General features: G+C 35.4%; 1 protein-coding gene and 1 long non-coding RNA gene across 3 annotated transcripts in view; one reads left to right on the forward strand and one right to left on the reverse strand.

Annotated features, from left to right (window-relative positions):
• Window positions 1-27,614, reverse strand: part of DPYD (dihydropyrimidine dehydrogenase) — an 878,551-nt gene that overhangs the window by 459,498 nt on the left and 391,439 nt on the right. For both annotated transcript variants that reach the window (XM_086717643.1, XM_025935274.2), the window contains 2 exons: window positions 20,735-20,842; window positions 18,756-18,925 (listed from right to left, as the gene is read on the reverse strand). In XM_086717643.1, coding sequence (XP_086573769.1) covers window positions 18,756-18,925; window positions 20,735-20,842 — 278 coding nt within the window. The remainder of the gene's footprint in view (window positions 1-18,755; window positions 18,926-20,734; window positions 20,843-27,614) is intronic.
• Window positions 10,230-13,392, forward strand: LOC147578192 (uncharacterized). Its single transcript, XR_015254911.1, has 2 exons — window positions 10,230-10,322; window positions 13,251-13,392. It is a non-coding gene; the product is annotated as an uncharacterized LOC147578192 (long non-coding RNA).

Below are 27,614 nucleotides of genomic sequence, written 5' to 3' on the forward strand. Positions count from 1 at the left end.
AAAAAAAAAGAAAAACACAAGTCTCTCCACCTGCTTAGTATATGGACTATAAAGTGCTTTATAGCTTGACTTCTATGGGAAAACAGATGTACTTTCAATCATACTTCATTCTGTCTGTTGGTCATTTCATTCAATTCTTTTTAATTTTTCTTTTCCTATTTTTGAATACAGAAAAAGAAAAAACTTATTTTCCACTTTTATTTAAAATATTTTTCTTTATTTTTTTTCTAATCTATGTTTTACATTTTTGTAAATTTTTTTTTTTTAATTTTTTTTTTTTTTCAAACGTTTTTTATTTATTTTTGGGACAGAGAGAGACAGAGCATGAACCGGGGAGGGGCAGAGAGAGAGGGAGACACAGAATCGGAAACAGGCTCCAGGCTCTGAGCCATCAGCCCAGAGCCCGACGCGGGGCTCGAACTCACGGACCGTGAGATCGTGACCTGGCTGAAGTCGGACGCTTAACCGACTGCGCCACCCAGGCGCCCCCATTTTTGTAAATTTTTAAAATTCTATTTTACTTTCATCATTTCATTTTATTCTATTTTACTGTATTAATTTTTTCCTATTTTCAAAAGTCTTCCTTTTTTAATTCTTTTTTTTCTCATTTTTTCTTTTCTTATCTTTCCATTTTTTATCTAATCTATCAAGCTTCTTTCAACAACCAGAGCAAAACACACCTAGGATCTAGCATCCTTTATTTTATTTCCTTGTGTTGCTTTTAATTTTTTAATTTAAATTTTTTTTTCTTTATTAATTCCTTTTCTTTCTACAAAATGATGAAACAAAGGAATTCACCCCAAAAGAAAGAACAGGAAGAATTGACAGCCAGGGACTTAATCAACACAGATACAAGCAAGATGTCTGAACCAGAATTTACAATAATGATAATAATACTAGTTGGGGTTGAAAATAGATTAGAATCACCTTCTGAGAAGTAAAAGCTAGTCAGGATGAAATAAAAAATGCTAAAACTGAGCTGCAATCTCAAATGGATGCCATGGCGGCAAGGATGGATGAGTCAGAGCAGCGAATCAGCAACACAGAGGACAAACTTATGGAGAATAATGAAGCAGAAGAAAACAGGGGACTAAGGCAAAAGAGCAAGAAATAAAAATTATAGAACTCAGTGACTCATTAAAAAGGAATAACATCAGAATCACAGGTGTCCGAGAATGTGAAGAGAGAAAAAGAGGCAGAAAATTTATGTGAGCAAATCATAGTGGAAAATTTTCCTAACCTGGGGAAAGACATAGACATCAAAATCCAGGAAGCACAGAGGACACTCATTAGATTCAACAAAAACCAACCATCAACTGGGCATATCATAGTGAAATTCACAAAATTCTCAGGCAAGGAAAGAATCATGAAAGCAACAAGTGAAAAAAAAGTCTTAACATACAAAAGAAAACAGATCAGGTTCACAGCAGACCTATCCACAGAAACGTGGCAGGCCAGAAAGGAGTGGCAGGATATATTCAATGTGCTGAATTGGAAAAATATGCAGCCAAGAATTCTTTATCCACCAAGGTTCTCATTCAAAACAGAAGGTGAGATAAAAAGTTTCCCAGACAAACAAAAATTAAAGGAGTTTGTGACCACTAAACCAGCCCTGCAAGAAATTTTAAGGGGGACTCTCTGAGGGGAGAAAAGATGAAAAAAAAAAGACCAAAAGCAACAGAGACTAGAAAGGACCAGAGAACACTACCAGAAACTCCAACTATTACTATGGCAATAAACTCATATCTTTCAGTACTCACTCTAAACATCAATGGTCTAAAAGCTCCAATCAAAAGACATAGGGTAACAGAATGGATTAGAAAACAAGATCCATCTATACACTGTTTACAAGAGACCCATTTTAGACCTAAAGTCACCTTCGGATTGAAAATAAGGGGATGGAGAACCATCTATCATGCTAATGGTTGCCAAAAGAAGCCAGAGTAGCCAATCTTATATCAGACAATCTAGATTTTAAAATAAAGACTGTAACAAGAGCTGAAGAAGGGCATTATATCATAATTAAGGGGTCTATCTACCAAGAAGACCTAACAATTATAAACATTTATGTTCCAAATGTGAGAGCACCCAAATATATAAATCAATTAACCACAGACTTAAATAAACTCATTTATAATAATACCATAATAGTAGGGGACTTCAACACCCCACTTGCAGCAATGGACAGATCATCTAAACAGAAAATCAACAAGGAAACAATGGCTTTGAATGACACACTGGACCAGATGGACTTAACAGACACATTCAGAACATTTCATGCTAAAGCAGCAGAATACACATTCTTCTCGAGTGCACATGGAACAACTATAGAATGGATCACATACTAGGACAGAAATCAGCCCTCAACAAGTACAAAAAGATCGAGATCATATTGTGCATATTTTCAGACCACGACACTATGAAACTCGGAAGTCAACCACAAGAAAAAAATCTGGAAAGATAACAAATTATTGGAAACTCAAGAACACCCTAATAAAGAATGAATGGGCTAACCAAGAAATTAAAGAGGAAATTAAAAATTACATGGAAACCAATGAAAACGATAACACCACAGCCTAAAACCTTTGGGATGCAGCAAAAGTGGTTATAAGAAGGGACTATATAGCAATCCAAGCCTTCCTAAAGAAGGAAGAAACGTCTCAGATACACAACCTGACCTTACAACTCAAAGAGCTGGAAAAAGAACAGCAAATAAAACCCAAAACCACCAGAATACAGGAAATAATAAAGATTAGAGCAGAAATCAGTGTTATGAAAACCAAAAAAGCAGTAGAACAGATCAATGAAAACAGGAGCTGGTTCTTTGAAAGAATTAACAAATTTGGTAAACCCGTAGCCAATTTGATCAAAAAGAAAAAGGAAAGGACCCAAATAAATAAAATCAAGAATGAAGGAGGAGAGATCACAACCAACACTGCAGATACACAAACAATAATAACAGAATATTACGAGCTATTATATGCCAATAAAATGGGCAATCTGGAAGAAATGGACAAACTCCTAGAAACATATAAACTACCAAAACTGAAACAGGAAGAAATAGAAAATTTAAACAGACCCATAACCCGTAAAGAAATAGAATTAGTAATCAAAAATCTCCCAAAAAACAAGAGTTCAGGGTCAGATGGCTTTCAAGGGGAATTCTATCAAACATTTAAAGAAGAGTTAACACCTATTCTCTTGAAGCTGTTCCAAAAAATAGAAATGGAAGGAAAACTTCCAAACTCTTTCTATAAAGCCAGAATTACCTTGATTCCAAAACCAGACAAAGACCCCACCAAAAAGGAGAACTATAGTCCAATTTCCCTGATGGGCATGGATGCAAAAATCCTCAACAAGATACTAGCTAACCAGATCCAACAATACATTAAAAGAATTATTCACCAAGGCCAAGTGGGATTTATATCTGGGATGCAGGACTGGTTCAATATCTGCAAAACAATCAATGTGATACTTCACATCATTAAAGAAAGGACAAGAACCATATGATCCTCTCAATAGATGCAGAGAAAGCATATAACAAAACACAGCATCCTTTCCTTGATAAAAAACCCTCAAGAAAGTAGGGATAGAAGGATCATACATCGAGATCATAAAAGCCATATATTAAAGATGCACTGCTAATATCATCCTCAATGGGGAAAAACTGAGAGCTTTCCCCCTAAGGTCAGGAACACGACAGGGATGTCCACTCTTGCCACTGTTATTCAAGTATTGGAAGTCTTAGCCTCTGCAATCAGACAACACAAAGAAATAAAAGGCATTCAAATTGGCCAGGAGGAGGCCAAACTTTCACTCTTCACAGATGACATGATATTCTATTTGGAAAACCCAAAAGATTCCACCAAAAAACTGCTAAAACTAATTCATGAATTCAGCAAAGTTGCAGGATATAAAATCAACGAACAGAAATCAGTTGCATTCGTATACACCCACAATGAAGCAACAGAAAGAAAATCAAGGAATTGATCCCATTTACAGTTGCACCAAAACCCATAAAATACCTAGGAATAAATCTAACCAAAGAGGTGAAACATCTATACACTGAAAACTATAGAAAGATAATGAAAGAAATTGAAGACGACACCAAAAAATGGAAAAAGATTCCATGCTCCTGGATAGGAAGAAAAAATATTGTTAAAATGTTGATGCTACCCAAAGCAATCTACACATTCAGTGCAATCCTTATCAAAATAACACCAGCAATCTTCACAGAGTTGGACAAATAATCCTAACATTTGTATGGAACCAGAAAAGACCCCGAATAGCCAAAGCAATCCTGAAAAAGAAAATTAAGCAGGAGGCATCACAATCCCAGACTTCAAGCTATACTACAAAGCTGTAATCATCCAGACACTATGATACTGGCACAAGAACAGACACGCAGATCAGTGGAACAGAATAGATACCCCATAAATGGACCCACAAATGTATGGCCAACTAATTTTTGACAAAGCAGGAAAGAATATCCAATGGAATAAAGTCTCTTCAGCAAGTGGTGCTAGGAAAACTGGACAGCGACACGCAGAAGAATGAACCTGGACCACTTTCTTACACCATACACAAAAATAAACTCAAAATTGAATAAAGACCTAACTGTGAGACAAGAAGCCATCAAAATCCTAGAGGAAAAAGCAGGTAAAAACCTCTTTGACCTTGGCTGCAGGAACTTCTTACTCAAGACATCTCCAGAGGCAAGGGAAACAAAAGCAAACATGAAGTATTTGGGACCTCATCAAAATAAAAAGCTTCTGCATAGTGAAGGAAACAATCAGCAAAATAAAAGGCAACCAGTGGAATGGGAGAAGATATTCACAAACGACATATCAGATAAAGGGTTAGTATCCAAAATCTATAAAGCACTTATCAAACTCAACACCCAAGAAACAAATAATCCAGTGAAGAAATGGGCAAAAGACATGAAACAAATAGACACTTCTCCAAAAAAGATATCCAGATTGCCAACTGACACATGAAAAAATGCTCAAAATAACTCATCATTGGGGAAATACAAATCAAATCCACAATGAGATACCACCTAACACCTGTCAGCATGGCTAACATTAGCAACTCAGGCAACCACAGATGTTGGCGAGGATGTGGAGAAAGAGGATATCTTTTGCATTGCTGGTGGGAATGCAAACTAGTGCAGTCACTCTGGAAAATAGTATGGAGGTTCCTCAAAAAATTAAAAGTAGAACTACCCTACAACCCAGCAATTGCACTACCCGGTATTCATCCAAGGGAAACAAGTGTGCTGTTTTGAAGGGGCACATTCACCCCAATGTTTATAGCAGTGCTATTGACAATAGCCAAAGTATGGAAAGAGCCCAAATGCCCATCGATAGGAATGGATAAAGAAGATGTGGTGTATATATATATATATATATATATATATATATATATATATACACACACAATTGAGTATTACTTCACAATCAAAAAGAATTAAGTCTTTCGTTTACAACTACATGGATGGATCTGGAGTGTATTATGTTAAGAAAAATTTGTCAGTCCGAAAAAGATAAACCTATAAGTTCACTCATATGAAGCATTTAAGATATGAAACAGATGAACTAGGGAAGACAGAAGGGAAGCAAAAATAATATAAAAACAGGAAGGGAGACAAAACATAAAAGTCTCTTAAATATAGAGAACAAAGAGATGGTTTCTGGAAGGGTTGTGGGAAGGGAGATAGTCTAAATGGGTAAGGGGCATTAAGGAATCTACTTCTGACATCATTGTTGCACCATATGTTTACTAATTTGAATGTAAATTAAACAATAAATAAATTAAAAATAAATAAAATGAAAATAAAAATAAAAACAAAACTGGACACTGCGAACAAATCAAAATTAAAAAAAAATGACTACCAATGACTTAATGCTTGAACATGCTTTAGTAGTATTCTTACCATGGTTTTGACTTCTGAGGGATTAAAAGCTATATACAGTTATGATCACAAGGAAACTGTATTTTAATATATCCTCAGCTCATATCATAATTTCCCATATGCACTAGCATTGATAGCTGGTATTTAAATATTCAGTATTTGTGACAGATATCTAACAGTGCACAAAAGTTGAGGAGTATTAACACTGGCCCCCACAAAAGATTACTCTGAAATTTTGCTTTTGAACTTTGACATGTTTTATATTCTCTAAAATATGTAAGAGTATAATACTGGGCAGCAGACATAAATCATACCATTTCTTGCCATTTTGCTATTAAGTAGCTAGATTTTTCATTTTATGCAAGAAATGGAAAAACTTTTATGTTTAATTAAAAATTTTTTTAACATTTATTTATTTTTGAGAGAGAGAGAGACAGTGCAAGTGGGGGAAGGACAGAGAGAGAGAGACAGAATCTGAAGCAGGCTTCAGGTTCTGAGCTGTCAGCACAGAGACAAACGCGATGCTTGAAGTCATGAACTGCAAGATCATGACCTAAGCTGAAGTCGGACACTCAATCAATTGAGCCACCCAGGCACCCCAGAGATGGAAAAACTTTTAAAGGAAAGATAGGAAGATATCACTTTAACATATGTATTTATTTGGAAAGTACTGATATTGGGAAAAGAAAAGCTAAGATGGTAACATTTTTTTGAGATGATAAGATTTATCTCAGTCAACAGGGAAGTATTAGGAAAATGAGAATTCAAAGTACATAAAGTCATGTGTCAAGTGATATATCCTTTGAATTATTTCTGGGCAACAGACGAATTTACTTTCACTATTTAAGAAATCTGTCTAGCCAGATAATAAATAAATAAATACTTATAGAGCAGATATTCTTTTAAGTGCTTTACATATGGCTCATTTTAATTTTCACACAGAAGATATGTTTATGACACATATATCAGTTATTATTATTTTTTAAGTATTAAGTTTCAAGCCAAGTTTTTCTCCTTATTGTGGCTCAAAAAGCCAATAACATATGAATGGGTATCAATCATGATTTACAGCCTTAGCACCCAACCTCAGGCACTCTGCTGTTTGCTGCACTCACAACTAATCCTATGTGAGAAGGAGCATTATTTCCTTGCTAAGAAGAAAACCTGAGGTTCAGAGAAACCAAACATATACTGAGGAATAATAAAACCTGGTTAAAATCCTGATATGGCTGAACAAAATCCTGGGTGATATTCATTAATCTACAAAGACAGCAATTGTGGCACATTTGAAAGAATGAGCTTTGGATGGTTCTAGTTGTTCAATCTCAAAACAAGGTTAATTAGAACAGGAAAGGATCTATTCAAAGGCAAATTAATGGTCAAGGAGTTGGCCTGATAAAGGCTGCCCTCAGTGGGAAGAAGAGAATCAAGCTTCCTATTCTAAGTAAGTTTTGAAGTACAATAAAATTATGACATATAGAAACCAAGTGATGGACTTAGGGACTCAATATTGTAAATGAACTAATGGCAACTCCTTGAATCCAGAGAAAGTTTAAGTTTAGAACAAAGAAGTATTACTTCATAAAGTAGATAGTAGAGACACAGAACACATAATCTCAAGATTTAAAAATGGAAAATTAAGATAGAATTTAAAATAAATTTATTTGCTAGTAAGTAAAATCCTTTAAAAAACTCGTTGAACACAGAAAGAATATTTTATTTAACTTCCTATCCCCAGGGTCAAGGAGTGATATTAAAGTATTTAACAAATGACGAATACAAGCAGATGAATGTCAAACAGATGCCTGGCAAATCAGAATATACTCTAGCCAATATGCCACATGGAAGGACATCAAGTGAATTTCAGCCCCATCAAAATGGCTAGCACATAGTAGACTTTTAATAACATTTTGTTTACCAAGAATAACTATTATGAAAACCCGGAGGACATTCAAGTTAAAGAACGGACAACCAACTAGTAGTATATGGACTCAGTGGCCTCTAAACACCCATCCTGAAGCAAGTATAACACTGGGCATACAGTAGACATGCTACCTGGCCACAGCATCGTATGTTGTGAGGTTGAAATAAAAAGTAAATGATGCTCTTTCTCAGCTGTCAGTTACACTGCCATGAGAAAATGAGGGGCCAGAGTGACCAAACTCATGCAGTGGGTCTTAATATTTTATTGTGCAAATTAATCAGCCTTCTGTGCTAAGTAGTTCACAGATGTCAGTGTTAGTGCTTTTTAATACCTAATGTTAATGATCATTAATAAGCAGCAACTCTGTAGTTTTGGTATATGAAAACTTCTGTTCATGGCACACATATTTATCTATTTGTTCAATGGTGCCTGTTCTCATGAGGGATAATTGGTACCTCAAACAAACATATAAGCCTCTCTTGTTCTTATCTCCACCAATAATTACCCAAGGGAATGAAGGAGGAAACACCTGTAAGGTTTCATTATTGAGGTTCAATAAAACAAACTGTTACTTTCTTTTCCCATGACATTAGGAAAATAAGAAAAACCTTCTTAGCTTTGATTTTTACCTCCATATTCAGGGAGGATACATGGTTGATGCTGAGTGAAATAAAAATAGAGTGCTATAGCATGCAGTAATGATGATCATTTGAATGATTAACTTTATGTAATGTGATGATTTGGTCTGATTAATATTACAGGTATCATACTGTGGAAATTATGAAACAACTTAATTTACTACAATTAAAAGTATGATGTCAACTCATTTTTAGATTGCGTATAGGCAAAGTAACTATAGGTTATAAACTATAATGAGAACTCAAACCCAGCATACATTATATTCTAATATGTAAAGTTTGAGAAACACTATGAAGAAATAATATTCTTTATAAAGATTACCCTTGAATAGCTAGATATTTAACGAGTTATCAATTCTATATGAACGTGAGGACCTAGAGAAGGAATTTCAAATCAAAATGCTTTTGGTGGTCTGCTCTGGTCAGTGATAATCCTGAAAAAATATTCTTTTATTTCATCACTGATCAAGTATTGGATACACCAGAAATGTTCAGAACCACACAATGAGAGTTCCATTCATCCATAAATTTACCAAACATTTATTGAGTACCTATTTTGTAAAAAAAAAAAAAAAAAAATGGTGCTAGGTGTTATAGCTAATAAAATAATCCCTGCTTTCAAGACTCTCACAGATGCAGACAAATCAGCAATCCTATTCAGTGCGGTAACACACATACAGTGTACAGTAATGGCAGATAAAATGGCATTCTGCACAGCAGTGGTGCACAACAAGAAAGGGAAGCCTGGAAAAGGTACTCTAGGAACTAATCTTGAAGAATGAGTAGGAAGCAGTTACTGGAAAAGGATTAGCTACGGGGAAATCGTAGTATATGATAGATTATCTCCCTTGGGTGAGGAAAGATGTAGGGAGGTAAAGGAGCTTATTTCAAGAAAGAAAGAAGGAAAGAGACCTGGTTAAATGCCTCTGTAAACATGCTACTGGGAAACAAAGGATCGGTCAGCATTCTCGAGTGGGAGAGCCCTTACCTGTAGAATGCTTTTGGCAAGATCTACCTGCTAATCTAGGATAGCTATAATAAAACAAACACAAAAACCTGGGAACTGGATTTTTGGGGCATGGATCTCTGTGAAGAGTCATATAAACTATGTAACTGAGTATAAACTGGAGACGTTTTATAGTTGAATCAGCATCCTTTTGTGTAAGTGATGGAGCTACTGATGTTGTTTAGAGACCCCACATTAATCTGGGTTGAAGTACATCTTGATGTACCAAGATGGGGCCTGGAAAATTGTGTTTGGTGGTCTTGAAGCTCTCCTTGTTTACCCCACACTTCTTTGTTTATTTAGATCTTTGAACTTGTTAAGAAAGCTTGATGCAGGTTTTATCTCTCATTGGTGTGAGTCTGATTTCACAATCCAATCTTCTGGTCAATTTGGTTACTGAGGTCATGAAGAAAGATAGAGGCAGTAAATTCTGTCTACCTTTTCTTGATCTCATCTTCCTTAATTTACTAAACAGTTTTTTTTTTTTTAATGTTTATTCATTTTTGGGAGAGAGAGAGAGTGAGCAAGCAGGGAAGGGGCAGAGAGAGAGGGAGACACAGAAACCAATGCAGGCTCCAGGCTCTGCGCCATCAGCACAGAGCCTGATGTGGGGCTCAAACTCACAAACCATGAGATCATGACCTGAGCTGAACTTGATGCTTAACTGACTGAGCCACCCAGGTACCCCTTACTAAACAGTTCTTAACATACTTTGCACTTTTTAGTTTATATAGGTTCACAGTCAGTGGTGGAAAGTGGAACAATTCTGATAGGCTTACTACTCTTAGAATTCTGCAATTATTCTTTTCTTTGGCAAGAATAGTTTGCTGAAACCACAAGGTGAGGTTCCTTTTAGTACCTACTATGATGTTACAGTCTTCTGGGTTTTTTTCACTTTAAGCTTTTAAAATTGAAGAATCTTGAACAGAGAGAAACATTTTTCCATGTGAGAGTTATACTACACAATTACCCCTTAACTATTTTATTGTGACACTATTGAGCTGCAAAAGCCACAAATGCAATGCATGGGATAATTTAGAGTCTTTAATGCTTTTGCACAGAGATCATAAAATACATCCTTTCTTACAAGAGGAGAGTATTTTTAAATACTATTCATGACTGACGAGATTTTCTTCACTCTAACTAGCTCTTATTACTCCTCGTCTTACTTTTTGCTGTAGTCAAGCATGTCTGGCTGCTGTCACAGTATCTCACAAAATTATCTTCTGCGTAACTTTGGTGCCTTTGCAGTATCCTCTTCAATTGTGAAATCCCTCTTTATGTAAATTCTGTTCAAACAAGGATCCTCTCTCATCTTCTAATCATCTCTGATTTCATAAATTTTTATTCATTTTTACCTCTTATATTACTTGGTTATGATTTCTTCCTTTTTTTTTTTTTTTTTTGAATTCTTAGCTATATTTTAAAAGACTGAAGACCAGGAACAAATAACTTTTTTTTTCAATCTACTTTTAATGTTAGGTTGATACTGTAATGTGAGATATTTTAAACCTTTAAAAGTAAAATACTTCTTTAAAAGCCATCAGTAGTAATTTTGAGGTGTATGTATGTATGTATAAATTATATATTTTGAGTATTTCATTTTCATTTAAAGTCTTCCTATAAGATTTTCAATGCCACGAAAGTATTTATTCATCACAATTCCCTGATATGACACCTTGGATCAAGCATTGTTCTATACTTTGACTCAGATACAAATTGAATGAACCAATCCATCTGAAGGAGCTTGCATTTTAATTTGTGAGATGGGTATAAAGTAATAACTATTCTATGTGACAAGTGCTGTAATATAGGAAGTATAAAGAGTTGTAAGATCTCACAGGAAGAAGAGGTTAATTAAGAAGAAACTAAGGAAGCTTGCAAAGAAAAAAAATGACATTTGGAGCAGATCTTGGAGGATGAGTTCACCTTTTAAAAAAATGTTTGTTTATTTATTTTGAGAGAAAGAGTACACATGCATGAGTGGGAGAAGGGGCAGAGAGAGAAGAGGGAGAGAATCCCAAGCAGGCTTGACTCTGTATGCAAAGGCCTGATGTGGAGTTTGATCTCACAAACTGAGATTATGACCAGAGCTGAAATCAAGAATTGGACACTTAACCTAGTGAGTCACCCAGGCACCAGTGAATTCACCTTTTTATAAGAAAAAAAAAATTACTTTAAAAAATGACAATTATTAGCTTTTATATATTTTTTAAAAATTTTAATGCTGATTTTTTGAGACATAGAATGTGAGCGGGGGAAGGGCAGAAAGAGAGAGAGACAGAATCCAAAGCAGGCTCCAGGCTTTGAGCTGTGAGCACAGAGCCCAATGCTGGGGTGGAACTCACAGACCGTGAGATCATGACCTGAGCCAAAGTTGGTTGCTCAACCAACTGAGTCACTCAGGCGCCCCTATTTGCTTTTATATTAATTCAGGAATGTTATTCATTTACTTTTCTGTTTTGAATTTTGTGCCTGAGCAACATGCATATTTTTTAAATTATGCAAATTACTTTTTAATATTTCCAATGGATAAGACAAGAAAAGAAGACAGTGGAAATTGAGAGGAATATTATTAGTGGGAGAAGGGCTTCTAACTTTCACATGAAAGTTAATAGAGTAACAACACATTACTATGTAATAAAGCTTAAGAGTGATCTGATAACATACATACATATATGCATACCAATCCTAAATGATTGTTAAACCTTTTCAAAAGATATATAGTTTTCAGTTCTCAGATATTCCTAGTCAATATAATGTAGTCATCATCCTCTCCTTGGAATTACTGAAAATAGTTAAGCTTGGGCTCAGCTGGGTGAGCTTGGGCTCAGTAAGCTTGGGCTCACTAAGCTTGGGCTCAGCTGAGCCTGGGTGGCTCCGTCAGTTGAGCGTCAATCCTCCGGTTGAGGATTTCGAGCCCCGCATCAGGCTCTGTGCTGACAGCTCAGAGCCTGGAGCCTGCTTTGGATTCTGTGTCTCCCTGTCTCTCTGCCTCTCCCCGACTCAAGCTCTGTCTCTCTGTGTCTCAAAAATAAACATTTAAAAAAATGAAAAAAAAAAAAGAAAGAAAATAGTTAAGATTTTTAAGTATGTAATCTTGATGAGCACAGGCTTCTGTTGTCTCCTGGCCTATTTACAGTCTTTTTTTTTTTTTTTTTTTTTTTCCCCCACTCACCATCTGAATTCTCACATATAGTGTAGAATTCTGACAACTTCACCTGCAGGTTTCTTTGATATCCACGTCTTGAATGTAGCAGATTTTACTTTTCCAACTAACGGGGGATACATTAATTGCAACTTGTTTCAAGTATAATATTTATAGAGATGGCCAAAATTTTCAGTATAGAGCTGCTGTCATTTCATGAGGAGATAGAGCCTTCCTGTCCAGATTCCACATCATTCAGACATCTTTGTCTGAATGTTCAAAATACAGAAGTTGGGGGATATAAAAAGCTTTAAGAAGCATATAAATTACAACAGTAATTTTACAGATGGGCACTCTCAGACTAGGATATGTAACCTAGAACAAAGTTCTCCAGCCTTTAGCCACTTCCTTGTCAACTGTTCCATTCTACTTTCTCACGTGACACTAAATTTTCACGCTTTTCAAAAATGTAAACACACACAGATCCTTAGAATGTCATTCCCATGTCATTATGAAAGTATTAAAGGTATACTTAATATCTTAGTACCAGGGAGCCCCTAGCTGCCACTAATTGTGTTTTGGGGCTAATTGGGTGTGTTTATTTATTTGTTTGTTTGCAGATATCTTCATATTAGCAATCATGTTAACAGGTCTCTGATTACTTTCCATGAAGAACACCAACTCAAATGACATGCAGGTGCCAAATATTGAAGAGTTGCTATAAGCATCACCTTAGTAAGTAAAATTAAATTTGTCAGCTTATAGAGGTTATTTTCTAAAAACAGTCCCAGGTTCATATTTCTTAAAATTAAATAAAAACTAGAAAGCATTAGTTATTTCTAGGAAAATGTGTAGTCAGCAAGATGTAGACAATGAAAGTGTCAATGAATGTAGCATAAACGTCAGCATTTGATATTCAAAATGTCTGAGGAGAGGCTCACAGATCATGCCACATAAAGGATCTATTATGGGGTATGCTGTATAGTATTCAGGAGTCAACTAAAAAGTGCATTCTTTCACATGAAAATCTATTATTTCAAAAAAAAGAAAATGCATTATTTCAGAGTTGCAGTAACAGATTTTGACTAACAGACTAGGTAATCTGGCACTGTTATTTTTATTATTAAAAAAATAATAAAGTAGCATTAATTACCAAAGAGTTGACCTCCAGAATAGCTAAAATATATGGAGACAGGCATACCAAAGGTAAATCAGTTAACATTTTAGCAAATGAATAGGGGGGAAGCCAAGGGGCACTGGCGAGTGCTATAGAGGAGAGCCCATTTTAAATATAACAGAATTAAAAGATCTATCATGTTTTCCTGATATTAAAAAACTGAATATGTGAACAATAGATTCTTAAAATTGGTGGGTGGCATCGTACTAGTAAAATAATTTTGTACCAGTAATAATTAATAAGTGATACTTCTCAGTAATAATAAGAACTACAAAGTTCTTCCCGAACCTTATCCTTTAAATTTATCTACTCAAGCAGGTCTGCTGAGTCCTGACCTTCATGCCTCCTTTTAGGGATTCCCAACTGCCTAAAGCATTCTTGCAGTTTTATCTGATCTGTCAACAGCTTTTAATACCAGCATTTTGGGGGATTCTGTTATCCTGTGAAATTTAATCTCACCTATTTAAGCTTGCAGAAAATACTGGAGGGAATTATTAACAGATTTTCCCTCATCTTCTTAGAGGATAGTGCTGAGTGATTGGCTGGTCTCCCTAAGGACGCACAGCTAAGAAGTGCTAGTTTGTCAGTAGCATCCTATTTAGCATGTGTGTGAGGCCACAAGGGAGACTGAAAGACATTTGGAATCAGAATTCCATCAATATGCTGATGATGCCTCCATATCTTCGTTTCATCAAACCTATATTCTGTAGCATTAATGCTTTCTTAACTAAGATGGAAAGCGCCCCAAAACAGCACACTGCCGATGGCTCTAATTAGACAGCTGGAAACTACATGGATGATACATGAGAGCAGTGGATCGCAGTCTCAGCATCACCAAGAAACTTGTTAAAAATGCAAATTCTCAGGCCCCTCCCAGATGTCTGGAATCAGAACCTCTGGAACCAGGGCCCAGCAAGCTATGTATGACCAGCCCTCCAGGTGATTCTGATGCATACGGAAATTTGAGAACATCTGCATTTGAAAACTGGGATATGGCTATCACTGCTGAATCTATTGGGTGTTGCCTCCCACTTTAGGAGATTAAAACATTTCTGGATCCAATCACACTGTTCTTTGTTACTAACAATGTAATGTTAAATGTAACTGGCCTTTATAATAATAATTCATATTTGTCACTAAAGGATGAGAGCACTATTGCTCTGTATTGTCCTCCCTCTATGACCATCTGAGAATTAGACTGAAGCTTAGAATATTGCATGCTGACATGCTTAATGGTGAGGACCTTAACCAACAAAAATACATGTAATTCCCAAATTCCATCCAAGAGCCCAAACCCATTAAACGATACTCATATTTGAGAGAAACTCTAAATATCCATTTTTCTCATTCTTCGCTGACTTTAAAGAATCCAAGTGTGGTTGCAGATTGAGTGCATTAGGGGTAGAAGGCATAAGAGAAAGAGGAGAAATACAAAGAAATTGGGTATGCTATTAAATTTTTCTTGTCAGTTAATATTTTTTCCTAGAACATATTCCCTGAGGACCTTGTCTTGGAGTGTTGAACTTCCTCCCGACTTTCCAGTTTCATAAGTGCTAGCGCTGGCCATGCCAAGGGCCCTCTTTTGACATAACAAAACCAAGTAATGGACAGGAGGGATTAATATCAGAACCTCTGGAAATGCTAAATCCTAAAACCCCCAATCCTAAAAAAGCATGAGCACTGGCCAATAACCCAACCCTAAAATCTATGCATGTTCTGAAAATATGTTACATATTATTCCTTCCCTCATGTTGAGGAATTTCACTTAAAATTACCAAATGAACCTTCAAAGGCCTATTACTATAACACGAATCTAACCTGGAAAGTACTAGCTCTTTTGATGCTAGGAGCCCTGGATGCCAATTCCCCCCAGAAAATACTAATTTCCCAATTCTTTGTTGAAGACTTTATATGTGGCACCATTGCGCTAGGCAGGGGGAAGAAACAAAGGAACCAGGAGAGCTGACCATGGCTCCTGTTCTTATGGAGCTCACAGTCAAGAAGGTTTTTTTTTTGTTTTGTTTTTAGGGTTTTTTAATTTATTTTTGAGAGACAGAGCACAGGCAGGGAGGAACAGAGAGAGAGGGAGACACAGAATCTGAAGCAGGCTCCAGGCTCTGAGCTGTCAGCACAGATCCCGACACGGGGCTGTAACCCACAAAACCGTGAGATCGTGACCTGAGCCGAAGTCAAAAGCTTAACTAACTGAGCCACCCAGGTGCCCCATGAAGAAGTTCTTAGATCATATAAAAAATGTGGTTTCTTGTAAGCCAATAATATACATCCAAACATTTGTTTTTATAGTTTTAATTAGGACCCAGAGCCACTTGAGTTCTACTGAGCTATACTGCAGTTACAGTACTGTACAGCAGTGTTACCTGTTATTCCACAGACCTATTGCTTTTCAACAGTTTGGAAACCATGGTTCAGCCCAGTAAACTCTGGCCTGACAACCAAACTATGCCTGGACTCATCCTTTCTGTCCCAAAATGTGGTCCCATTGACTAATAGCCTACTCTTTCAATTAGCCTCTAACAGCCTCCGTGCTACTGACCCGAACATCGTTAATCAATTTTCAACAGGGCGGTCCTTTTAAATTTTATTTATTTATTAATTGATTGATTTTTAAATACTTATTTATTTTTGAGAGAGAGAGAGAGAGACAGAATGCAAGCAGGGAGGGGCAGAGAGAGAAGGAGACACAGAATCCAAAGCAGTTCCAGGCTCTGAGCTGTCAGCATGGAGACCAACGTGGGGCTCAAACTCATGAACGGTGAGATCATGACCTGAGTTGAAGTCAGATGCTTAACCAACTGAGCCACCCAGGTGCCCCTGAAATTTAACTCAGATCTTGGTGCTTCTCTGCTCAAAGCAGTCCAATGGTTTCCTCTTTCACACAAAATAAAAACTAAAGGCCTTATGAATGCCTATAAGACCTCACCCAGTGTACCACATAATGTCCTCCCTTACTCTGTTCCAGTCATACTGACTTACCTTATTTATTTATTTATTTATTTATTTATTTATTTATATTCTCAGAAGTTTAAGGGCCTTTTTCAATCAAAGGTGGATGCCTTTGCCTTCCCTGGAATGTTTTGTTCCCAGATGTCTACATTCCCTCAGTCTTCATTTCTATGCCCTAAAGTCATCTTTTTAGAGAGGCCTTCCTGGACTACCCTATTTAAAATGGCAAATCCTGCCACCTCTTCCACTGTAGCCTCTCCCCAAATACACACTCCTTATACTTCTATATTAACTTTTCTCCGTAGCACTAATCACCTTTCAAAATACTATTTATGTGACAGTTAATTTGTTTGCTTATCAAGTGTCTTCTGTCACTAGGTACAAGCTGTATTACAATTGTATTAAAATTGCCTAGAACAATGCCTGGTACACAAATGGATGTTCAATAAAGGTAGGTCGATTGATTGATTAAATAGATAAATTATTTCTACTTCTACCCTCTCAAGTAATTACCTGGTCTCATTTTTTGTGTACATTCTACTGAAGGTGGAAGAAACAGCCACCACTCATTTCTAGTTACCTTTGTTAATGGAAGATGACTATACGATAAAGTATAAAGTACACTGGCCTTTCTGTCCAGGGTCATCTTCCCTTCCAACTCTAAGGGTGCAGCCTTTCTAATGAAAACTTATTTGACATTGGAATCAGAAGAAAAATATTTAAAATATTTAGTTCAAAACATATGTGCCAAGTATTTATTCTTTGTGGAGTTTCTGTGCTATGCATGGAGACACAAAGATGAATAAAATTAGCTCCCATCCTCTTTTATCTTGGGCAAGTCACTTCATCTCACTATCGCTGTTCCAGTATGGCTGTTTTCTTTTTATTTGTAACATAATGGAATTGTATTAATTGACGCTGTAGATAGTGCTCCAGAAAAAACAAAACAAAACAAAAAATTCCCAAGATTATAAGACCATCTCTACCTCGGATTTTGGAAAAAAAGCTTGAATGGGTAAAATGATAAAAGAAAGCCCAGAGAATAAAGTTGATGTCTGAAACCCAGCCATGAACCAGTGGGGACTCTGATATCTTAGTGAGATTAATCTGGATTGTGGTTAATCTACATGTGACAAATCACCTATTGACTACACTTATAATTCTTACCTGGTATAGAGACTCCAAATATAGTAAGGCATTCTAAAGCAAATTACATTTATCATACTGATCTGGATAAAATGAGTAATTTATATTTCTACAAATATGTTTTGTTTTTGTTCTTGGAACTAATATCCTTTAAAAGGCATTATCTTTACTAATAGCATTAAAATTTGAGAAGTCCATGGTAAATGTACCCAGCTGATGCCTCACCCAAGATTAGTCACCAGTCACTTGTAAGGATGAAATCATTTTAAATCTGTCATTTTTAGTAAGTTAACCAATTATTAATTCTAAATAATGCTTACAACAGAGCTCTTAAAAAAATAATAAATGGCAATCTCTTTGTTCTATTGGCTTCCCAGCATAATGAATTGACCGTATGACCAAGACATATAACTTTGAATGGAGCTTATAAACTTGGCTTATATAGAATTCCAAAGGTCTCTAATTACCACATTCTCCAACTATCCCTACATTTTGTGATGAGTGCCTGTTGTTCAGGAAATGAAGACTTAGCATATTCTACTGTTATTAGTTACATACTATACATTTCAAAAGATACTAACACTAACAATAAGAAGCACTTATGTACTGACAAAGATGAATTTTTCATTTTATCCAAATCAGTATTATAAAATAATTTTCTTTTACTTTGAATGTCTGAATTAGAAAAAAAAAAAAAAACTATGGGTAGCCCAGATTTTTTTAATTTGCATTTCACAATTTCAAGAACATTCTAATAATTTAACTAGGAGACTGACTTTCACAGTTTCGTCTCCTAAAATCTGTTACAACTCCATATTTTCTGATGGTTCCATTTTACCTCCTCAGGGACAGCTCTTATATTAACAAAGCCTTTTCTGAAGACGATGAACACGCGGCGGGCTCCACAACATAAAGCGGATGTTGCACAGTCAAAAGCAGTGTCTCCAGCTCCGAGTACAATCACGACTCCCCGTATCGACGGCAATGGAGAGTGACAGGCGCACATCCCTGAATGATGAAAGGAAAACCCCATTTTCAAGTAGAGAAACCATTTCTGCATGACAGCTCAAAAGATACTTGTACTCAAAGCAGTGTAAAATTGCATCTTGCAGTTTTCGAGGATGGAGTGTCACTATCAAATTATTCTGCTTCATTGAAAGACAGTTTTATTCCCATTTTAAAAATATGCTCATATATGTAATTTCATAGTCACTACCTTTAACTTCCTTTTTCCTTCTAGAAGGATAGCTGCTACACATTTTGGAGAGTTTAGGTCATAACAAACTGGAATCAATCAATTAAAACACTCTGTCAAAATCATGACATGTATTTTTAACTTGGTATCATTACATTTCTGCTTATCAGTAGGAAAAGTGATCTTTACCATCTGGGATAACATGATTCACAGCACTTCATGAAAATACTTCATTTAGATATTATCTGATAAGATTTCTAACATATAGCCCTGCTATATATTATATTTAGGAAACTCTGAAAATTTATGTGCTGATAAGTGCTTTCTATCTAACTGAAGAATTTTTAACAACTATTTTCTTGAAACAGTTAAAATGAACTTTTTTATCCTTTACAGTTTTCCCCTGGTTTTGTTTGAAAAATAAAACTATGAAAGAAATATGACTTTGTAAGTGTCCATTTTTAAGGACATGTCTATGAAGATTTGATGTCCATATGAAGATTCTTGTAAAGAAGTAAAATGCAGGTTTCCCTATATGTTAGGTATCATGTGTTATCAGATTAAATAAGACTGTTGATAAGATAAATTACTATAATTTTTGAAATGGCTCCACGGATAGCATAGGCCTATAATCTCGGTAACTGTAATCATTTTGCTTGGAAGAGTTTGCATTTGGGATTACATAATGGCCCTCTATAATTCTCAAATATAGGCTATATGTACTATGATCTTCCTTAGAAAGGGTTGCAGGTACAGAAGGATCCCCTTCTCCTGGGACGATGAAGGTGCAGATGGTTCACATGTTTAGCTAGAAACTTCTGCAGAATGACCTTATAGAGAAGTTTCTTGTCTTTTTAAATTGTGGATAAAAATGTAAGCTTTTATCTTTTCACATGTAATTAGATGTTGGGATAGCTGAAGTTCAAGACTTTGAAAAGGTATGTTTAAAGGATTTAGATGATCTGGTTTTGGAGAATATATTGTAGCTGCTTTACCACTAAGACATGACTCATCCAAGCAAAGTATCCGACTGGTTGCTTTAGTTTCTGGTTGCTTCTCTTGGGCTGTATGAAATGGTATTACACAGAGACTGAATACTAGGGTGTTTATCAAAGTGTTTTCATTTAACTTCATAAAATTGCTGTTCAGCAAGAGACTGGGTCTTTCTGCCTCTTTAGACACAAATGATGCTTTATCTGAAAAATTGGCCTATTTTAAAATTTAAAAATATATGTATTTTATAAATATAATATATAACATATATAGTTATAATATAATATATAATACAAAATAGTTCCCAAATGGAAGTTCCTGCCTTTTCTTTTAAGAACATCTTCCAATGTTTGTTTAAGACTCTCACAGAGAAGCAATTTTACATGATGCAGTTTAGACCTATATACGATAGAGTGAAAATTCCTTATGATGATGTTTGATTGGAAGAATAAACAAATAGATGATCCTGGAAAACTATTATATCATACTTTCTTTAAATTTATGTTGGTGTTAACAAAAGTGATTTGAGCTCTGAACAATGACCTCCTGTGTCAAGATTTAATATAGATTTATAATACACAAATGACATAGGTAATAGGCAACATTAAGAATACAAAATAACACTATACCTGCTTTACTGCTTTTGGCTACAAGTGGCAAAAAGTCTTTGGATGTGTAAAATCCATGGTCCTGTGTCAGGTCTTTGAAGATGTGGTTTTTATTGGGGTCTGGCAAACCTAAGTAATAAAAATTTATAAAATCTTATTAGCAGAAGAAGGGACTTTTCCTATTGTATATTTAAAAAAAAAGTAGAAAGCTGAAATCATTAAAATAATGTGGTTCTGAGATGAAAAAAATCTATAAGCAAATCAACATAAAAATGTATATAACAAATTATAATGAACCTTAATGTATACCTTTACTATATAACTAAGCACAAATCATAAACCACACATCCAAGCACACCTATGAGTATACAGAAACATGGATACACACACATACAAGTCCATCTAGTGCTAAAAGGAAAATCAGGTACTATTATTTCCTCCTGTCATAAATAAAAATAAGTTTCCAGTGTATTAAAGTAACACATATTAAAAAAATCATCACAAAACTAAAATACAATATGAATACATATATTTCTAATTCTTGAATATGAGAGATCATTCTAAGAAAAGTAAAAAACAAAAAAAAAACTTTAAAGAAAAAGATATATTTTACCACAAAAAATCAGCTATTTCTATAATACAAAAATATTATAAATAAATGAAAGGCAAATGATTAACCAAGGTAATATTTTAACAAATAAAAGTTCTTTACTAAATAAAGAAGTTTCTCAACTCAATAAGGAACAGATTGACTTTTCAAGAGAAGCATAAACAATGGATAACAAAATTTGGAAAATGAAAAATATAAATAGCTTGTAAGCACCAAAATGTTAACTATATTAGTAATCTAAGAACTGTAAAATTAAAACAATGACATATGATTTCCTGTCTATTAGGAAGTAAAAGATTTAAGAAAATTAGACTATGTGGCAAGGGTAAAGATGGGACTTGTAGTGATCTTTTGATAGAAATACACATTGGGGGCACCTGGGTGGCTTAGTTGGTTAAGCGACCGACTTCAGCTCAGGTCATGATCTTAGAGTTTGTTGAGTTCGAGCCCCACATTGGGCTCTGTGCTGACAGCTCAGAGCCTGGAGCCTGCTTCAGATTCTGCGTCTCCCCCTCTCTCTGTCCATCCCCCACTTATGATCTGTGTCTTTTTCTCAAAATAAATAAACATTAAAAAAAATTTTAAAAAAGCAATACACATTGGTGGATGCTCAATTTCTGGAAAAATAGTTTTGAATCTATACTAAGGAAACACTAAGACATGCAAATGAAGATTTAATGTACAGGTGCACCTGGGTGACTAACTTGGTTAAGTGTCCGACTTCAGCTGAGATTATGATCTCACCACTTATGAGTATGAGCCCCATGTTGGGCTCTGTGCTGACAGCTCAGAGCCTGGAGCCTGCTTCAGATTCTGTGTCTCTGGCTCTCTGTGCTCCTGTGCTGCTTGTGCTCTCTCTCTCTCTCTCTCTCTCTCTCTCTCTCTCAAAAATAAGGAAACATTAAAAAAGTAAGATTTAATATACAAAAACAGTCGATGCAAAGAGAGAGAGAGAGAGAATGAGAGAACACCAAAATGCCAATAAAATGGATAAATGAGTTTTACTTTAGAAGAGACAACACAATGCAGCCATTAAAATAAATATTTGAAAAATATGGTATTGGACTGTAATCAAAATAGTGTTAAATGAACTATCAGGATACAAAACTCTGTATAGTATGATCAATTTTTATAAAATTTCAACAGTGATCATTCCTGGTGGTAGGACTGTGGATATTCTATTTTTTCATTATTTATTTTCTAAAATTTCTACAATGTGCATGTACAACCATATAATTAGGAAAGAACCGCCAAAATTTTGAAAAGAAAATGAATAACAGACTAATGTTTTTCAAAGTAAAAACAAAGCAAAGTGAAGAATTAAGTCATTTCAATTCCATAAACAGAGGGGAAAATTTACAGTGTAATTTTGTTTACTTCCCTAAACTCTGGGTTATTCTGGAGAGATAAGATTTCATTTTATAGTTAAATGAAGAGCAATGAGTATTTCTTGGTGGATACACAGAGTAATAAGCATGGCTCAAGAATGACTTTTGTCATGTGTGATAAGGTAGGTACTTATCTGATTTGAAAGCTGAAGGTGCTTGTAGATTGAGTGAGTGTGTAACCAGGAATAGACCACTGTTGTCCCTTCAAATTAAATCAAACATTTTTCTTCCCTGTCCAGCATTCTTTCCTCCTGAAGATTTGCCCTTTGCTCACAGATTAGTTTAAGATCATTCGTCATTAAAATTATTTTATTTATCTAGGAAGGCTAGGCAAGTCATTTGACTTACCTTTGCTTTGGCCTCTTTTTTCTTTCTTAAGTTTCTATTTAAATTCCAGGTAGTTAACATACAGTGCTTCGGCTTTATAAATGAAATGGGATAGGACTGTTTCTTCATTTTCTGACATAAAAGATTACTCTTGAGGTATATTTATAATGTGGAAACTATTACACAAATGTGTGGTTATTCATGTAATTCTTTTAGAAAGACTGGGGTAGGGAATGGTTATGGTTACATGAAAATAGCTGAATATTACTTGAAGACTCTAATGGCAAAACAATTTTTCTTGAAAGCTATTAAAAGATGACTGTAGTTTAAGCTACACTTGATTCATCTAATATATATATATATATATATATATATATATATATATATATATATATACATATACATACATACAGATAGATATAGATATAGATATGCCACATATCAAACTTTAAATAAGGACTCATCCCCCTTCTTATACCACTATATTAGATAGCATCTGTTCTGTAGCACTTCATTTTTCTATTAAAAAGACACAGGAAAAACAACCTGAAGTGCTATGCAATTTCAAGGAGATATGATAAACCAAAATCTTTAAAGCAGATCAAAAACAAAGCACAGAAAATGTATGTGGCAGATAAGAGTTCCACATCTATTGTCAATAAGGTCTAAAATCCTCCCTTTACTAACTCCTAATCTGATCTTTTTTACTACTTACCATGGTTAAGGCAGAGAAGTAACTTTACATCTGTGATTATTTTCTATAGATCCATTGCTAAAATAACTTATCTAAAGAAATGCAAGGCATTTTTATTGAACACACCACCGGATCCATGGAAAGGACTTTTCCTATCCTGCAAGGCTTATTATTTCACAAGAAAAAACCTTTGGCAAAATTTAAATTTCATTTTTTCCCTTGGATCAAGACACTGACAAGGACAACTGAGTTCCCTGTACTTTTAACCCATTCTGCATTTATCACTCTAATGAATTTAGCATTTACTAGATCAGATTCTCTCTATAAATGTTCAAGAGGGCACTGGTTAGATGTTCTGACTTATAGATATTGGCTTCAGGAGAGAAAAAATGAGCCAAAAATGGTACAGGACTGTTATGTTATTCCTGCAGCCTGTTTAACCACATTCCAGGGCATACATACTTTTGAAGTCCCAAGGTCCATGGAGCTCTTCTCCCCAACCTGGGTGACAGGTCACCCCTTATGTCCTAGGACAGTGCATCTGGAGCTTATCCCTTATGTCCTAGGACAGTGCATCTGGAGCTTTCCTTCAGACTGTTTGGTAGTCTGGCCCAACTGGCAAAAGTACCCTAGCATCTGCTAACCATGATGCTGTGAGGTAATTAAGAGCAGGACTTTTGTCATTAGACAAACTTCCGTGTGAGTTCTTCCTCTCCCATTTACCAGCTCTGTGATCTTGCGTGAGTGCTTGTGATGGTCAGTTTTAAATTTTTTAAAAAAATATTTATTTATTTTTGAGACAGAGAGAGACAGAGTGTGAGTGGCGCAGAGAGAGAGGGAGACACAGAATCCGAAGCAGGCTCCAGGCTCTGAGCTGTCAGCACAGAGCCCGATGTGGGGCTTGAACCCACGAACTGTGAGATCATGACCTGGGCTGAAGTCGGACGCTTAACCAACTGAGCCACCCAGGCACTCCTGATGGCCAGTTTTATATGTAATTAGCTAGGCCATCAAATGATATGATCAAACACTAATCTAGGTATTGCTATGAAGGCATTTTGTAAATATGGTTACCATCTACAATCAGTTTACTTTAAGTAAAGGAGATTATGTTGATGATTCTGAGTAGGTCTCATCCAGTTAGTGGAAAGGCCTTAAAAATAAAACTGAAGTTTCCCTGAGAAAAAAGAAATTCTGCCTTCTGGCCCAGCCCACAGGTTTTGAATTTGCTAGCTCCCACAATTACATAAGCCAATTCCTTGAGATAAATTATATAATATATCTACATCTATATATCTCCTAATGATTCTACTACTACTAATACTTCTCTCATTGATGTGAGATTTAAAGGAATCTATCTATCTATCTATCCATCCATCCATCCATCCATCCCTCTATCTATCTTAAGCATTGAGCCCTAAAACATAGTGAATGCTCACTAAACATTAGCTATTAATAATATGATAGGCTTATTATTCTGTAGTTTATCAATTCTTTCAAATTTCACATATTATGGCAAGGAAAGAATGGAGCTTAAAGTAAAGTATTAAACCTTAGCAAATTTAAACAAAGTGCTACAAAAAAAAAAAAGAAAGAAAAATGAAGCAATCTTAAGTGAACTATGAAAGATAATGAAACTTGCAAATACCCATCTATCAAAAGAAGATTTCCATGAGAGTAGGTGGCATATTAATAAATAAGGTATGTGTCTCTATCAGAATGAGTTCAAAATGACACTGAAATGACTTTTTAATTCACCTTTCAGTGGGGAGAAGGTTTATGAATAAAGAAGAATTGACAAAGATTTGACAAACAAAACAACTTAGCTTAGTAGATGTACAGTGTTCTCTGTCTTTCAAGAAGACCAGATAGTTTCTTTGTTCCCCTAGAATAGTTACTAAAGTTTTGGTGTTTCAGCATATATTTATACAAAAGAACACCTCCTTAAGACCTATTGCAAAATAATAATTTTCAGGTTCTCCTAAAATAAATAAAAAAAAATTCTGCTGATATTTACATAAAGTCTAACTTACTGATTACATTACAATCGCTGTTCTAAATCCTGGCATATAGGTGATTTTTATATATTAACTCATTCCATTTTCACTACAATTCTCTGAGACAACTAACATTTTCTGCATTTTAGATATGAGGAAACTAAGACACATATATGTTAAGTAACTTTGCCAACAGTCACAGAACAAGTAAGTAGCAGTGTCAATTTCTAACTGGGACAGTCTGGTTATAGAGTTTATGCTTCAGCATTGACTAAAATGCTGCCTTTTTCTTATAAAATGTTGCAATTAAGCCCATTATAACGTGAAGCTGCATAACAAGTGATGTCTAAATCATTTAACATGTATGCATTAAATGCTTCACTGTAAGGCTACAGATATGCACACAACACACAATGTGTCTGTGGCCAGGTTCCAGTCTAGTGGTAGAGAAAAGACAGTCTGCTTGTATAGGCTGTATCTTTGTTTTGTGATTATTTTCTCTAGTACAATTCCTTTTTGAATTGTTTTCCTTCTTAAGTGCATTCCTCTTGGGTATCTGCTGGCTATTTTTCAATATTTGATATTCTTTGAAATATGTATCTCTGTTGTGTTTCGAAAGCACCTCTCTCTGGAACAGCTACAGAATAAATACCAGTAGTGTATATAATAAATTTTTGTGCTTATATTAAGTTCTGCACAACTTAAATTAACAGTAATAGGATATTAAATATTCTGCTTCATGTTATCATCTAGTAAGTAATAGAGGAGAAATAAGCTTTTAAGGCTAGGTCTTCATAGGATGGTAGGACATGTTTAGGAATTCTTCAGATTTTATAATGTCTGTCTGTGTGACTTCGCTGGCTCACTTTTTTGGTGTTAATTGAATGGAGCAAGCATTCGTGTGATTCCTCTCATTCTTGAAGACATCCACTTGAATGACAGCCAAGCTGGCATGGGAAAGACGGTGATCAGATAAACCTGTCACAGGAGATAGCCTCACAAATCCCACAGATGTAAAGACAGAACACTGAGAGACTGCCTCAGGTTCCTGGCAAAAGACTGTGTTTTACAGAAATGGGTAATGCTCTAGAATACCAAACTTTATGCAGGTATATCAATTATGGTTATTCCATACAAGTGCTTTTTCAATAAGATGTTAGTAGATAAAATCCCACTGATTATGTCACTATTCACAAGTGGCTGAAAATAGCAAAATGCACCTGATGGCAAACGTCTTAAGTTTTCCACTTTTCCACGTACTTTTGTACCTGATATTTCACTTGCTTCTCCAAGAAGAAATCATGTTGTGTGCTCTCAGTCCTCATTTCCTGAGCCTACTTTGGGGAATGGTGCTACATGAGGAAAAACATTCAAATGTGCAGATTACACATGGATTCATTAAACAAACTCTCACTGAGGGAAACCAGGCTATCTACCACAGCCATCCACCCATATCTTTGTAAAAGAAATGTCCCTGCATAAACATTGCTTTTATTTTTTGTTTATTAAACCTTTTTTTTAAAATTTTTTTTAATGTTTTATTTATTTTTGAGACAGAGAGAGACAGAGCATGAACGGGGGAGGGACAGAGAGAGAGGGAGACACAGAATCGGAAGCAGGCTCCAGGCTCCGAGCCATCAGCCCAGAGCCCGACGCGGGGCTCGAACTCACGGACCGCGAGATCGTGACCTGAGCTGAAGTCAGACGCTTAACCGACTGAGTCACCCAGGCGCCCCTATTAAACCTTTTTTTAAAAAAATCTTAATTCCAACAGACTTATTTCTATCATTATTTGTAAACAGAGTATATTGAATAAGAGCAAAACTCTAAAGTCAAACTTTCTGCATTAAAATTCTAGTTTTAGCACTTACTAGCTATTATGACC

This window comes from Puma concolor, chromosome C1, assembly GCF_028749965.1.
Source record: "Puma concolor isolate L17-30 chromosome C1, mPumCon1.1.hap2, whole genome shotgun sequence".
Classification (NCBI taxonomy): domain Eukaryota; kingdom Metazoa; phylum Chordata; class Mammalia; order Carnivora; family Felidae; genus Puma; species Puma concolor.